At 45.4% G+C, this 16,353-nt stretch overlaps 1 protein-coding gene across 1 annotated transcript; it reads right to left on the bottom strand.

The window, feature by feature from the left end:
- Positions 1-11,558: 11,558 nt before the first annotated feature.
- Positions 11,559-15,998, bottom strand: LOC105750072 (sialic acid-binding Ig-like lectin 12). Its single transcript, XM_031961681.1, has 10 exons — positions 15,971-15,998; positions 15,516-15,842; positions 15,326-15,373; positions 14,974-15,237; positions 14,336-14,614; positions 14,094-14,141; positions 13,691-13,954; positions 13,268-13,397; positions 12,964-13,130; positions 11,559-12,771 (listed from the first exon to the last, which is right to left on the bottom strand). The coding sequence occupies exons 1-9, from the start codon at positions 15,996-15,998 to the stop codon at positions 13,007-13,009; spliced, it is 1,512 nt and encodes a 503-aa protein (XP_031817541.1). The 3' UTR covers positions 11,559-12,771; positions 12,964-13,006.
- Positions 15,999-16,353: the final 355 nt, after the last annotated feature.

The following is a 16,353-nucleotide window of genomic DNA, read 5'->3' as shown; positions in this document are numbered from 1 at the left end:
GGGATGGAGACACAGAGACAGAGACAGAGACAGAGAGAAACGGACACAGAGACACAGAGATACAGACAGAGACACAGACAGAGACAGAGAGAGGGATGGAGACAGACAGACAGAGAGAGAAACGGACACAGAGACAGACAGAGGGATGGAGACACAGAGACAGAGACAGAGAGGGACACAGAGACAGAGAGAAACGGACACAGAGACACAGACAGAGATAGAGATAAAGACAGAGACAGAGACAGACAGACAGAGGGATGGAGACAGACAGAGACAGAGAGAGAAACAGACACAGAGACAGACAGAGGGATGGAGACACAGAGACAGAGATAGAGACAGAGAAAGACAGAGACAGACAGACAGTGGGATGGAGACACAGACAGAGAAAGAGATAGACACAGAGACACAGACAGAGAGAAACAGACACAGACAGAGAGACACAGACACAGACACAATGCCCTGGTGCCCTCAGGCCTCACCTTCCCCAGCGACTTGACCTTGACCCTCCCTGACCAGTGGCTCCGTGGAGTCTTAGGGGGCACAGCAAGGGTGGCTGGAGGGTAGACAGAGGCAGGAGAGTTGTCTGGCCAGGCCCTCCCCAATGTATCTGCTGAGAAGACTAAGACCCCCCCCCTTCTCTTTGCCTTCTGATATCCCAGAGGTTTTTCCTCCCACAGCCAAGGTTGATTGGAGCCCCCTAATCCCCCCAGACAGGAAGGGGTAAAGGCGCTCCCCCACACCAAACAAAAACGGGCCATTTCCAGAGGATGAGCTCAGCCCCATGATATGCAGTTTTCCTTGACTCTGGAGAGTGTGACAAGGGTAGGGCAGAGGTTTTCCCCTCTCTTTGTCCCCCTCCCAATAGCAGCAAATAGGCCCTACCCACAGGGAGGTCCAGGCAGATTTGCCGGACCCTGTACCAAAGAGCATTCCCCCATCGGGTCCCAGCCTCCGCAGGGACAATGCAAGGAGGTTCTGAACTCATCCCACAATCGGATAACGAGGTGATTTAATAGGACAGAATCCGGGAAGCATCAGGAATGGTCAAGACGATCTGAACATGTTAGGGATCGAGCTCGTGGGGTTTCTAGGCCAGCAGGTCATGCAGCCCATAAGGATCTCCAAGCAAGCTGTCTGGATTCACAATCAAGACTAGATTGTCTGAAGGGAACCAGAGCCATAATGGCCGTTTATGAACTGGCTCTAGAGATAGTGCCAGGCACGAGTGGGTCAGGGATGCTTCTTGCCTCCCCAGCCCCATCATTCAGCTGGTACAGAAATGGCACAGCTATCGGGGGGAAGCATTCAAACGAGGAAAAGTTGTCACAAAGAAACTGGTTCGACTTGTAAGAAAAACAGACTGTAAAACAGACTATAGTTACAGTCTTAAACAAAAGAGAAAAACACTAATTTGTTTCTAGTACATCTCCCAAACTTGGGTATTCACTAAAGAGAATCTGCAATAGAGACTGTCTCCACAGGGTTCTCCCAACTCAAGGGGTCCGATATTTATCCGAGAGAGGGCCCCTATCATGTTATAAAGGAGAAAGCTGTAATACAGATAGACTGTCATCAAGTCAAGTCAAAGAAAGGAGTGAGATGCTGGGAAATCACAAGACCCACGTGCAGGTGGGTTACGTCTAAGGATTTTAAAAATTGTTTTGCCCCTGAGGAAGACCTCCCATGTATCATACAAATCTCAGGGAGCAGAAACAGCTGTGGGCAAGCTGCCAAACATTTGAGCAAGTGGTAAATGACTTAGGGAGTTGGACTGTTTGGGTGCCATGTGAGACAGGGAATGGGGAGTCCCTGAAAGTGAGTTAAGACTCTGGGACTGGAAACCACTGCCTTTGGCCTACCTCAGTGACCAGGCCACGAAGAGGGAAAGCTGAGATCAAGACCAAGACCGGTATTGTGGGGATGACCCAAATGGATCAGCAGGAGTGGGAACCAGAGTGAAAAGAGACCCTGAGTAGTATTAGAGACTATTAGCCATAGGCAGGAATAGAGAGAACAATTGCTCATTTTTTAAAATTTATATTTCAAGGTCTAGCTTGGGGGTCTCAAACACAAACTCCTTCCCCCATTTTCACCTTGGTGTGGAAAAGAGCCCCATCCATCAGAATTGATCATCGTATAATCTTGTTGCTATGTACAATGTTCTGGTTCTCCTCACTTCACTTAGCATCAGTTCATGTACATTAAAAAAAAATTCTTTACAACTGACTTGAAACAATTGGGATACTGGGATCTTCCAAGGCTGCTTCCAGATTGGGGTGGAGATGTGGTAACCCCAAACATAGCTCCCCACATTTTATACCTAGCTCCCCTGAAGACCCAACTCTGCAATTTTATTCTCTTTAGTGCTAGCACTTTCCCTCTAGTTTATCTTTTCTTTCTCTTATGTATACATGATGTTTTCATATTGTTTTCTCCATTAGACTCTAAGTTCCTTGAGGAAAGGGTCAGTCTTTTGCTTTTTATATCCTTGGCACTTAGCACAGTGACTAGTACATAGTACATGCTTAATAAATGCCTGTTGACTTGGCTTTCCAGGAAACATCCCATCCTTAATTTCTAATGTTCCTTCACTTTTCAGGGCTTCCAGGGTGGTGACTGGCAGGGAAATAAGGTATTAGGAGTCATATTGTTTTTGCTTCCAAATCTATATTTTAAGATTCTTGAATATTGACAAGACAAAGGAGTCAGAAAGAAAAGTAGAAGAGAGAATCTGACTCATCTTGGGCTTGTTTTCATAGAGATAAGACCCATAGAGATAGTCCCTGAACTCAAGAAACTTACATTATAATAGGGGAAGTCAACACAGAAGAAGATTGGGTAAGGGAGAAGATATGGGGGCATCATTGTCGAGAAAGTCTGGGAAGAGAATTAGAAGTGCAGCTGAGAGAGGAATGGGAGTTCTTAAATAGGAGGTTCTGAGGGGAACCAACCAATCAGAGGAAGGAAAAGAGGTCACCTTTGTAGCTCTTGTGTATGTTATCAAATATTTGCTTTGAAGTGGACAAACCAAGTTTGGACATTACTAACTGAACCTGAAAAATCTGGAGGCCTGAGGTTCAGAGTGGAAATAATCCCCAGGACTTTTACACAAAATAGGGCCCATGAGAATAAAGGAGTGGCCACAGTACTCCAACTCTTGTGGGGCTGGGTGAATTTTCTCCTTGTTAGTATAACAATTACATAAGACTCTCCTCACTGGTGGAGAGTGATTGTACTCTGAGCTTTCATGAGGAGCAGAGTTGGCTTGAGCTTGGAAGAGGAAAAATTCTGGATCATCTGGCTTCGAGCTTTGAGAGAGAAGACATGAGTTCCAGTTAGAAACGACATTTCAGATTCTCTTCAGGTAAGAAGTTCCCAAGGGGATAAATGCTGGAAAAGCCACCATAGTTACTTTAGGGAATTTTCTGCTTGGGTAGCATCTGGAATTCAATCTTATTTAACCTGAGATATTTCTTTTTTTATTTACAAAACATATGCATGGGTAATTTCTCAACATTAACTCTTGCAAAACTTTCTGTTCCAAATTTTTCCTTCCTTCCCCCCACCCCTGCCCTAGACAGCAGGTAGTCCAATGTATGTTAAATATGTTCAAAGTATATGTTAAATCCAATATATGTATACATATTTCTAGTTATCTGGCTGCACAAGAAAAATCAGATCAAGAAGGAAGGAAAAAAACCTAAAAAGGAAAACAAAATGCAAGCAAACATCAACAGGAAGTGTGAAAATGCCATGTTGTGGTCCACACTCAGTTCCCCCAGGCCTCTCTCTGGGTGTAAGTGGCTCTCTTCATCATTGATTTGAATCATCTCATTGTTGAAGAGGGCCATGTCCATGAGAATTGATCCTTATATAGTGTTATTGTTGCCGTGTATAATGATCTCCTGGTTCCGATCCTTTCACTCAGCATCAGTCCGTGTAAGTCTCTCCAGGCCTCTCTGAAATCCTCCTGCTGTTCACCTGAGATATCTCAATTCCAGTGGGAGAGCACATTCACTTTTTGATGTACTCTTTCTATAATAACTTCTTCCATTAATGTTGCCTGAGGATTGGAATAAATGGGCTTATTTGCTATTCACCGTAGTTGAGTCCATACTCCATGGAGAGACAGAGACAAGATGGGGGGAAAGAGCCCGTTAATTCTGCCACCTTTTCCTGGGGAGCCCAGAGTTAAAACTCTCTCTTCAAACAAAATAAAACACGATCACCAGCTCCTCTGACTCAAGATCTAATGAAGGGAGAAACTGCTCAGAAGTTTATCACCTAACAAACTCTGAGTTTACCAAGAACCGGGAGCTCCTAGAATTTTCCTGGATCTACATTTCCTGGGATGATGATCCTTATTTATGGACCTGCTCAAATTCAGTGACACAGAGTGGGTGCTGAGCCATTTTCCTAGAGCTATGAAACATTTGACCACGTTTATTTTAAATCCTGCCCACGTTGGGGTGAGATAGGCTGCTGGCCAAGAATGGGAACCTGGGGGAGGGAGGTGGTATGGTGTGGAAAACCCAGGCCCATGGTTTCCACAAATTGAGCCCGGAGTTGGAGAGCTTGAGCTCAGAGTGCCACCTGCCGGCTGATGGGGAAATTGCATGCAGAATAGCTGTAAATTTTTTGTGCTTTTATGTTAAAGCAGGAACTTTTGCATAGAGATAGTACCAATACTGTAAAGGATTTATTTAAAAATCTATTACAACATCTTATAGAATATAAATATGAGAATAATGAGAAACAATAGTAATAATAATGATAATATTTCTGTACCAAGAATTAAGTGTGAGAACAGAAGAATTATTTGAATAAATCAATCAATCCATCCCAGCCCGCCCCAGTTAAAGAGTAAGTAAGACTCCCCTCCTGCCTTTACTTCATTCCAGGTTCTCCTGTACCTAAAGGGGTTTCGAGGAATTGAGGGTCTCTGCAAATGGATTTTCAGACCCTCTTAATGATGTTCCCTCAAGGATGCATTTTAAAACCCATAACCACTAACAGTTGGGTTAACTTTTTTTTTTATAGCTTTTTATTTACAAGTTATACACATGGGTAATTTTCCAGCATTGACAATTGCAAAACCTTTTGTTCCAAGTTTTCTCCTTCTTCTCCCCACCCCTTCTCCCAGATGGCAGGTTGACCAATACATGTTAAATATGTTAAAGTATAAATTAAATACAATATATGTATATATGTCCAAACCGTTATTTTGTTGTACAAAAAGAATCGGACTTTGAAATAGTGTACAGTTAGCCGGTGAAGGAAATAAAAAATGCAGGTGGGCAAAAATAGAGGGATTGAGAATTCTATGTAGTGGTTCATAGTCATCTCCCAGAGTTCTTTCGCTGGGTGTAGCTGGTTCAGCTCATTACTGCTCCATTGGAACTGATTTGGTTCATTTTGTTGAAGAGGCCCACATTCATCAGAATTGAGCATCATATAGTATTGTTGTTGAAGTATATAATGATCTCCTGGTCCTGCTCATTTCACTCAGCATCAGTTCCTGTCAGTCTCTCCAGGCCTTTCTGAAATCCTTCTGCTGGTCATTTCTTACAGAACAATAATATTCCATAATATTCATATACCACAATTTATTCAGCCATTCTCCAGCTGATGGGCATCCACTCAGTTTCCAGTTTCTGGTCACTACAAACAGGGCTGCCACAAACATTCTTGCACATACAGGCCCCTTTCCCTCCTTTAAGATCTCTTTGGGATCTAAGCCCAGGAGTATGGGTTAACTTTTACAAAAGAATTTTCACTTCAAAAACAACAATGCCAGACACGGAGCTTAATTCCTCCAGAGTCATCGGTCCAACCCTGGTTTCCCCAGGCTTCCCTGATGGGATTATGATACCATCTCCAAAGCCACCATGACTCAGATTCTCCATCTGTGGTAATTACCTCAGACAGCTTAAACTCAGGACCCACGAAGCAGACAGAAACAAACTTCCCATTTCCCATTTTGCAGGGCCCAAAGGGAGGAGGCAGAAGTTCCTTCTCCAGTTCAGTTCATGGAGGAAATGTGATCTTTACCATACCCATATGAAGTAGGAAAGAGCACATAAATAAAGTCCCAGGCTGGTCAGTTTTAGAGATTCAGCCTGTTCTGGCTCTGCAGCCACTCAAAGGAGATAGTAGGAAGACACTGTACAGGATACTTCCACGCCAGCTGATGTGGGAATATTCAAGCAAGCCCCCTAACAGATGAAATAGGAAGAATCTCTGATAAAGGTCCTATATTCAAGAGATTAACACAGGAAAGCTAACACAAATATATAATACTAAAAGTAATTCCTCAAGCGGTCAGAAGATATGAATAATTGTTCCTAAAAAGAATCAAAACTATTGACAATCACCTGAAAGACTACTCCAAAATTATTAATAATTGGAAGAATATAAATGAAAACAACAGAGCTTTCAACTTATACTTAGAAAACTGACAAGGGTGGCAAAAAGATGGAAAGACTTGATATTAGAAGGCCCGAGAGAAGACAGATAAATCAATAGACTTTTGAGTGAATTGTAGATTGATCCAAACATTCTGGAAAGCAATTGAGAATTATGCTAAAAAAAGTTTTTAAAATGTCCAAACCCTTTCTCCTGGAGATTCAGCTGCTGGGCAGACACTAAAGAAGTCTGAAAGAAAGACTCTCTCTATATATACCAAAGTGTTCATAGCAGCATTTTTTGAAGAAGTAAAGAAGTGGACAGAAAGTGGATGTCTTTGGACTGGAGAGTGGCTATATGAGTTATGTTATATAGATATAATATATAATTATAATAATATAATATATAGTGATGATTAATATAATTAACATAGACATAATGCATTATAATTTTAAAAATCCTAGAATTCAATAGTTGGAAGGGACTTTGGGAGCCAGATAGTTCAACCCCTCCTTGAAAAGTGTCCTCACGTAATAACATTATTGATATGTGTTATCCAGGGACTTTTTGAAGACCTCTAAGCAGAGGGAACTCGGGACCTCTGAAGGAGCCTCCTTCGGGCAGATCTAATTATTTAAAAGTTATTTCTGACATCAACCCTGAATTTTCTTCTTTGTGATTCCTACACATACGAGATGATAAATATGAAGCATTTATGAAGATATGGGAAGACTTAGAGGAACTAGCCCAAGTGAAAAATCATCAAAATCAGGAAATTAATCCACACAATGACCACAATAATTTAAGTAGAGGAAAACAAAACTGAACATTTTGCAATTGCAGTGACTAGAGATGAGAAAAATACATTTTCCCTCTTTTGTTGAAGAGATGAAGAGCTATGGTTATAGAATACTGAATGTATTGCTGTATTAGATTAAGGAGAAAGTAAGAGTTTCAGAAAAATATCTATTTCTGTCTCATCTACTATACTTAAAGTCTTCAACTGTGTGAATTACAACAAAATGTGAGAAGTCCTTAGAGAGATGAGAATACCAGATCATCTCACATCCCTACAGGAACCTACATTGGTGGTTCAAGAAACAATAGAATTGAATATGAAGCAACTATTGGTTTAAGATCAGAAAAGGAATATGATAAGGGCATATTGTCACCTTATTTACTTAACGTATAGGCAGAGTACTTCATGTGAAATGTCAGACTGGATGACTCAAAAACCGGAATCAAGGAGAAACATCAACAATCTCAGATACACAGACGATACCACTCTGATGGCAGAAAATGATGAGAATTAGAAACCTTTTAGTAAGGATGAAAGAGGAGAGTTGTAAAAGCCAGCTTGAAGTTTTTCAATCAAAAAATCTAAGATTTTGGAAACTGATCTCATTGCTACCTGGCAAATAGAGGGAAAAGGAATGAAAGCAGCATCAGGTTTTCTGTTCTTGGGCTCAAAGATCACTGCAAATGTTGACTGCTACCATGAAATTAAAAGACTGTTCCTCCTTGGAAGAAAATCTTTGGCAAATCTGGGCAGCCTATTAAAAAGCAGAGATATCATCTTAATGACAAGATAGTCAAAAGCTGTGGTTTTTCCAGTAGCAATACATGGCTGTGAGAGTTGGACTTAGAAGGAAAACTGAATACTGTAGTTTTGGATTATGGAACTGGAGAGGACTTTTAAGAGTCCCTTGGATAGCAAGGAGATCAAATTAGTCAACACTTAAAGTTATTAATTCAAGCTATTCAATGTGAAGTCAAATACTGAAGCTGAAATTTAAATACTTTTGCCACATAATGAGAAAAATGGGATTCATTGGAAAAAAAGCCCCGATGTTGGGAAAAATTGAAGATAAAAGGAAAAGGGAATGGCCAAAGACGAGATGGATAGATTGCTTGTTATTGTACTTCATTCTTGAAGATGACCAAAATGACATCACCGTGCTAGAGTTCAGTTACAGTGTGTCCCACTGTGGCTACTCAGACCAGAATGCTTTGCCACAGGTTGGGCACAAATAGTCCATATGAACTTGGCACATCTGGCATTTCTTTTGAGCTATTCCAATTCTGCTTTGCCCTTCTCTGACTAGGGCACGGCATGCTGGCAGTCCTGTGACAATGTCTCCCATGTCACGCAATCAATTCTAAAGTTATTTCTTTTTCTTTTTCTTTTTTTTTTCTGAGACAATTGGGGTTAAGTGACTTGCCTACACTCACACAGCCAGGAAGTGTTAAGTGTCTGAGACCAGATTTGAACTCAGGTCCTCCTGACTTCAGGGCTGGGGCTCTATCCATTGCCCCACCCGGCTGTCCCTAAAGTTCCTACGGGAGACTTTGAGAGTGTCCTTGCACCGTTTTTCTGACCACTATGGAAGCACTTGCCCTGTGTGAGGCAATACTCTTTATGGCAAGTGTTCCATTTGAACAATATGGCCAGCCCAGTGGAGTTCTCTGCAGTAGAGAGACAGAGAGATGGTATCATGGAAACAATGACCATGAACATAGACATTCTTTAAGAGATAGTAGAGGATGGAAGGACCTGGTCGGAGATATTCCAGGAGGTCACAAAGAATCAGAAGGACTGAATGACCCAACAACACAGTCTGTAGACGGGAAGACTGTGATCACTTGCCAGCTAGCGGCAGATCTAATAACTATAGGGTTTTTTGAAGTAATGATCAATGTAAAGAATATTCTGAGATCCAGCAGCAGCTGTAATGTGATTTGAAAATAGCCATGATTTTTCTTAGTGACAAAATCATGGGCACTGCAATACTATTGTGATGATACCTGCATTCATAATGGAAGGAAATGCTAAGTTTCAGGTTGAGGCTAGTAAAAATAAATAAATATGGGACATTTTCTCCTTTAAGTTCAAGGACCTCCGGAAATCCATCCAAGAACCCCATGGGGGTTGTGGTCTGAAAAGTATATATAGTATATACCACAATAAATTCCAAAGAGATATATGACCTAGATTTAAAAGATCATATCATAGAGGAGAAAGGAATCACAGCTATGGATAAGAGAATAAATCAAGGATACAAACAATCACAGGAAATAAAACACACAATTTGGATTACATAAAACTGAAAATTTTTATATAAAATCAAGTAGTTAAAATGAGCGGGTAAACAGTTAACTAGGGGCAAAAATCTTTGTAGGGGCAACTAAATGGCATAGTGCATAGAGTACTAGCCCTGGAATCAGGAGGACCTGAGTTCAAATTTGGCCTCAGATACTTAACACTTGCTAGGTGTGTGATTTTGGGCAAGTCACTTAACCTGAATTACCTTGTATAGATTTGCAAGAGCCGGCTGTTAAATTTTCATTGTGAGCATTTACATATTAGAAATTAGCAAATGCCACAAATCAAGGCTCGATTTATTATTTTGTTGATTGTCTAGCATTAAGGAAATGATGAAGAAAATAGTAAAAATGCAGGTTCAACCTAAAAGTATGTCATATATGTTAGAAAAGCTGATTGTTAAACATTTACCAGCTCATTTTTGCTAATATAATTGATTCCATGAAACCCTAGAAGATTTTTGTGAACTGATACAGAGGTGAGCAGAACCTAGAGAAAAGTCTGTACTTATTGTAACAAAAACATTATAAAGAAAAAAACAACTTTGTAAGAATCCAAAAAATGCTGATCAATGCAGTGAATGGTCACATCTCTGGAACACTGAAGATGAATCATATTTCCCATCTCTTAATAGAGGAACAATGACTCAGTGATGCAGAACATGTGGATTTGGTTTTCTTGACTATACTTATTTGTTACAAAGGAGGATTTTTATTTTTTATTTTTGGAGGAGAAAGAAGACAATAGAGCTATTAGTGCAAAAAATGGCATTAATAAAACATCTAACAATAAATAAGAGAGTGGAAGGAAGCTGAGAAAGAGACAAAAAGGAGTAGAACAGTCTTGAAATTACTGTGATAAATTTATTGTAAACTGAAAAACTAAACTACATGTATAAAATAGAGATTTTCAATTTCATATATAATTCACTTTTTCTGGAGATGGAAATGATCATATTTGTGGATGTTTTCCAACGGCCCAATAATAGAAAAGAAAATTTGAAGAAAAAACCTCAAAGGACAACAAATAAGCCAAAAAAAATGGGATCTCTCTGCCAGTATCTTCCTAGTAATCTGTGCTTATTATCAATAACAATGGAATGTCCATATTTCCACTCAGCTTGGTGAAAAAGGAGAAATGGCATATAAGAATACAAGATCAGAGAAAGCTGCTGAATTGGGCCAAATACACCCACAAATAATCTGGAGAGGATTCAGTTTTGAAAGCATAGATAGACTGTGTTTCAAGATGTCAAAAAAGGGAAGCTGCCAAATCAGGAAAACAAAACAAAACAAAACTCCAAACCTTACCCTGAACTATGAATAGAGTCATTATGCTTAGAAGAGGAAATAGGACATTAGCAGCTGCTGCTTCATATGCCAGTTTAAGTGACAGATAAGAATAACCTACCCATGTTTCAAGGGACTTTTTGTGTTGATATATATTTATACTTCTGAATGCCCCGAAGACTGATAACCCACAAATCGAAGACATTGGAGAGGGCTTTTGTTTTTGTTTTTGTTTTATTGAATTTCAAGATGCCCAGAATCAGCCATTATTACCAGGGATTATTGAGTGCCCATGTGCCACAGGGTTCTGCTGGGTGCCATTCAAAACTCATCATTGCTAATTCTGTTACACTCTTCTAGTGCATTACAAATCTGAACAAAGCTTTTGCATGAGACAGTCAAATGAAGGCGGAAACTTGTGAGTTTATTTTTGTTACTCTGACCTCAAACTCAGGATCTTATAGGTGTTCCTTGAAAAATGATGTACCTTCCTGTGCAACAAGAGAACTGTTTGGTTTTGCACACATATATTGTATCTAGGATATACTATAACTTATTTAACATGTATAAGACTGCCTGCCATTTAGGGGAGGGGGTGGAGGGAGGGAAGGGAAAAATCAGAACAGAAGTGAGTGCAAGGGATAATGTAAAAAATTAACCAGGTATATGAACTGTCGATAAAAAGTTATAATAAAAAAATGTTTTTAAAAAGAAAAATGAGGTAGCCATAAGGCACATGCAGTATTGGGAGAGGAAAGCGAGTGTAGGGATCCATTTGCTCTTCCCTGTGACATAGAACAAGGGTCAGGGTCCAAGCTCAGGGCTTTCTCAGTTCAGGAGGCAGGGCAGGGACTCCTTGATGGCTACACAAAAAAGCATCTGAGTCCCTAGAGCTGACCCAAGATCATGCTCCGTCCATCTATCCAAGATGATGCTCAAATCTCCTGGGAGACCAGCAGGACTGCAGGAGAACAAAGGAAGCTCATTCTGCTGGGAGCAATGTCCTTGGGAGGGACCTTGGACATTGAATAAGCTTGCATCTTCTTAAATAATAACCCATTACCATCATTACATCCTCCATCTTGGACAAGACTTATCTAAAACACTGTGTTTCATTTGGGGGCTTGCTTTTTAGGAAGAATATTGACAAACAGAACAGTAAAAGAGGAGGAATAAAGAAAGCCAGTAATGACATCCAGGCAATGATTTATTTAGCACGCGGCTGCAGAAACAAACCAGGACCAAGGCTCTTAGTTAATATACCATTTGGAGGGAATAATAGGGATTGAAACATCTGCTTTCTTATTGGTGGAGAGACGGGGGAGACCCTGAGGGGAGGGAGAGAGTTAGCTTTGTGGCATTCTTTAAAGTCAGGTCACCTTTGGAAGGAGGAGTAATCCTGTGACTTCTCCCAAACCAGGTGACTTACAGGCAGCTGAAATTTAACTTCACAAAATGATGGATAAGGGCAAAAATGCTAGTTTTTTTTTTTTTTTTCATGTGAAAGGTTGCAGAGTGATGAGAGGAGAAGAACTAGAGAACATGTCATTTGAAGATGATCAGAAGGAAATGGGTATGTTTAGCCCAAAGAGGAGGAGCCTTGGGGAAGTGGAGGAGACATCATGGCTTTCTCCAAGTATTTTGAAGGGTGATTAGGTGATTCCGACTTATTCTGATGGGCCCCAGGGACCAGGAGAAGCCAGGTAAGTGTGAGGTAGAGATCTAAGCCACGTTGCTTTAATAAAGTTTCCTAAGCATTATTAAAGTAGCTGAGTTGCTTCAGGGGGGTCCACACTTGAGGTCTCCTAGCAGAAAGTGCATGAGCCCCTTTCAGGAAAGTTGTCTAGAGGATTCCTGATCAGGGAAGGCTTGGTCTAGGTACTTTCCTCATTTCTTGGAGTGACATGGGGAATGTCGGAGGCTATCACCCCAAGACTTGAGGCTATCACCTCAAGGATGGTTCAGTTTTCAAGACTAGAGGGCACAAGGAGAGGAGAAAAGGGGGTTATTCAGAGGAGATAGGGAGAGAATACATAGTCTCTGAGAAGTAAGAGTTTCTTTTAAGTGGGCTCAGGGGGTGAGAAGAAAAGAAAGTTTGGAACTGTACTTTGGGGAGTAAACTTGGGAGTCAATAAAGAGTCATGGGGAGGATTTCGGAGCCCTTACCTGGTGAGAGAAGAGCAAGTATTTAAAATCCATGAGGTGCTGGCTATAGAGATTTCCGCCCCCAGGTCTCCGTCTTTGGCGTATCCAGGGACCCGTACCACTCAGGGACTGAGTAGATGTCCATGGGCTTGCTCTTGTCTGTGGTATCCGGAGGCTGGCTGACCCGACTGTGGAGAAAGCAGGACCCTGGTCAGAGGCTCAGCTCAGGCGGGCTCCTGCCCCATTCCTGCCCTGCAGGGTGAGCCACAGGCTGAGGTCTCCAGGACCCTGAAGCCTGCCCAGGAGGGGGCAGAATCCAACTCACCAGGTGTAATAGAGCCAGGTAAGGCCATAGGTGAGAAGAAAGCCGACTCCCATGAGGGCTCCTCGAAGCAGGGTGAAGATCAAAGGCCAGGAGCCATCCTCCTCCTCAGAAACAGGGCAACAAGAGCAGGCTGAGGGAGACAGTCTGGGGGTTAGAAGGGGAGTGCCCCAGAGCAGGCCTAACCGTCAGCTCCAGTGTCCCCAGCATCTGCTGCAGCTGGACCCTGAGCTGTGCCCCACAGCTGGACCCCCGGCTGTGCCTCTGGCTGTGCCCCTGGCTGGACCCCCGGCTGTGCCTCTGGCTGTGCCCCCGGCTGGAACCCCAGCTGTGTCCCTGGCTGGACCCCCAACTGTGCCCCCGGCTGTGTCCCTGGCTGGGTCCCTGACGTGCCCCCCACTGGACCCCCGGCTGCCTCCAACTCACTCTGTACACAGAGCCTCACTGTGTGCTGCTGGGCTCCCAGGGGGTGCTGAGCTTGGCAGGTGTATTCACCCCTGTCATTGGGGCTCAGCCTGGGCAGCTCCAAAGGCAGGATCCCAGCATCGGAGCCCTCCGAGGCCCGCAGGACTTGGTCTCTATAGGTCCAGAGCAGGGTGGCTGGGGGGTTGCTTTTTGTGGCGCAGATGAGAGTCAGGGACTCGCCCTCCGGGGCCTGCAGGGACGAGGTGTTTCCTAGTAATTCTTGGCCTGGAGAGAAGCAGGAGAGCCAGGGATGGCGAGGAAGGCTCCACCTCTTGTTCTTGGCTCCACATGGAGGCCAAGGAGGGTCCGAGCCTTCTCCCGACAGTCCCCTCTGGCCCACGTCGTTGTTCCTTGAAAAACCTACCTGTTGTGTTGGCCCGGGAAACACTGACGGTCACATTCTGGGGAGGGTCTGCAATGGAACGGCGGTGTCTGGGCAAGGGTCCCAGACTTTGTCCTCAGAGACAGATCCAGATTCAAAAGCTGGGGCTCCCACCCCCCACTCCACCCCCCTCCATAGCTTCACTGTTCCTGCTTCTCGCCACCTCCCCGGGGTCTCAGGCCCCGGACCCTCCCTCCAGCCGCCTTCCCCTTCCCATCACTCACAGACAACCGTGAGCCGGACAGTTCTCTCCAAGCTCACTCGGGCCTGGGGAAACACCACCCGGCAGGTGACGTTAGTGCCGTGATCCTGGGCGTGGGGGACCAAGAAGAGTCTGGAGGTGTTCAGCAGGGCAGGGCCCCGGGAGGAGAGGGCAGGTCCGCCCCAGAGGTAGGCGAAGTGCTTCCCTTGTCTGCAGAGCCCGGGGACCAGACAGGTCAAGGTGACCAGCTTCCCCGACTCCAGGATCTCTGGGACATGCAGCTCTGGCCTCTGGGTCAGAGCTGGGAGAAGAGAGTGGCTCAGGGGGCAGCTTGTGTGTGCAGGGGACGGCCCAGAGCCCCCCCAGGCCTCCGAGGGGCTCTTTCCCACGCTGCTGCCCCGGCACCCCGCCCCCAGCCTTGGCCACCTCTCTCCTTCCTATTGCCCCAGTCTGAGCGGGGTGTCCCTGACAAATGTCCCCCACCTCACTCGCCAGTCTGTCTTCCTGAGGCTTCTGTGAACACCCCCAGCTCTGGCCCTGGGTGCTCACCCCTGCTGGAGGGGGAGAAGCTGGAGGAGGGGTCTGGGGGGCATGGGGGCATAGAATGTTCATTTATTCTTGCTTGGGGGGCTACCCAGCGCCCCGTCCCCTCTGACTCACTCTGCACGCAGAGCCTCACTGAGTAGCTCTGATTCCCCAGCGGGTTCCTGGCATGACAGGTGTATTCTCCCCCGGCCTCGCCCCCCACTTTGGACAGCTCCAGGTGGAAGCTCCCGGCCTCCAGGCTCGGGCTGGAATTCAGCACACGGTCTCCGTGAGCCCAGCTCAGCGTGGCTGGGGGCTTGCTGTGCGAGGAGCAGGCCAGGGTCAGGGAATCCCCCTCCAGGACCACCAGGGAGGAGGCGTTTCTCAAGAGAGCTGAGCCTGAGAGAGAAGGGAGAGAAACCCTGACCTTCCTCCTGGGAACCTTCTCTTTCCCAGCCCCAAACCCCAACAGCCTTTGCAGACGTACCTGTCCCATTTCCCACATAAGCAACGATCTTCATGGCCTGGGGAGGGTCTGCAACGGAGGGTGACTGTGGGCTGGGGCCGGAAGTGGGAGCCCCCAGCCTTCCTCCCCCGGGGGGGGCACCCAGCAGCCAGAGTCCCCTCACACCCTGGTGGGACTCAGCGTCCCTGTCCCAGCCCCTCCCAGAACTCACAGAGGACACTGAGCTGGGCCGTGGTCCTCGTGCTCAGGCTGAAGTCCTTGAAGGTCGCTTCGCAGGTGAGACTAGTGCCCTGGTCCTGAGGCTTGGGGGTGAAGAGGAGTCGGGGGGAGGAGAGAGCTGGGGAGGCTGACAGGGCGGCCCCGCTCCAGAGGAAGGTGATAGCCGTCCCTTCTCTGCAGGCCCCGGGAACCATGCAGGTGAGATTCACGGGGAGCCCGGCCTGCAGGACCTGCGGCAGGTGGATCTCCGGCCTCTGGGTTAGAGCTGGGGAGGAGAAAGCCCGCCAGGGGGCGGGGGGAGGGCTCCACGTCACCGGCTCTTAGGCCACAGTCTGAGGGCCGGGGCTCCCTCAGGTCGTTCCTCTCATTGTGACCCTTCTCACATCCTGACCCTTAGCTTTCCATCCCCAACCATCCTTCGCCTTCCCCAGGAACTGGGCCTCTCACCCCAAGCAGACGACTGCAGCGTCTCCATCCTTCCGAAAGCCCCAGGGTCACCCCCGCCTCATCAGCCTTTGACTTTGCCCCCCCCCTGGCCCAAAGTTTTCTTCCCAACCCCCCCCCAGCCCTCCCGGTCCCCTCCCACCTGGGAAAGGGTTTCTCCCCTAGGCTGGGAAAGGGCCAGGTTTCTTCCCCCAGGGGAGGCCAACAACCCGGGTCCCGTCCCCCCCAGGCCCCCGGGAAGGCCCCAAACCAACCTGGCCCCCCAAAGGGGGCAAACCCCCCAAACCCCCTTTGGGGCCCCAACCCAAATTTCCGTGAAAGTAAGAAAGAAGGCACCAAAGAAAGGGAAGGGAGGGAGAAGGAGAAGGAGAGAAGAAAGAGAAGAG

Source organism: Sarcophilus harrisii, chromosome 3 (genome assembly GCF_902635505.1).
Source record: "Sarcophilus harrisii chromosome 3, mSarHar1.11, whole genome shotgun sequence".
NCBI classification, from domain to species: Eukaryota; Metazoa; Chordata; class Mammalia; order Dasyuromorphia; family Dasyuridae; genus Sarcophilus; species Sarcophilus harrisii.
The sequence above is the reverse complement of the archived record's forward strand: the minus strand, read 5'-3'. Positions and strand labels throughout refer to the sequence as shown.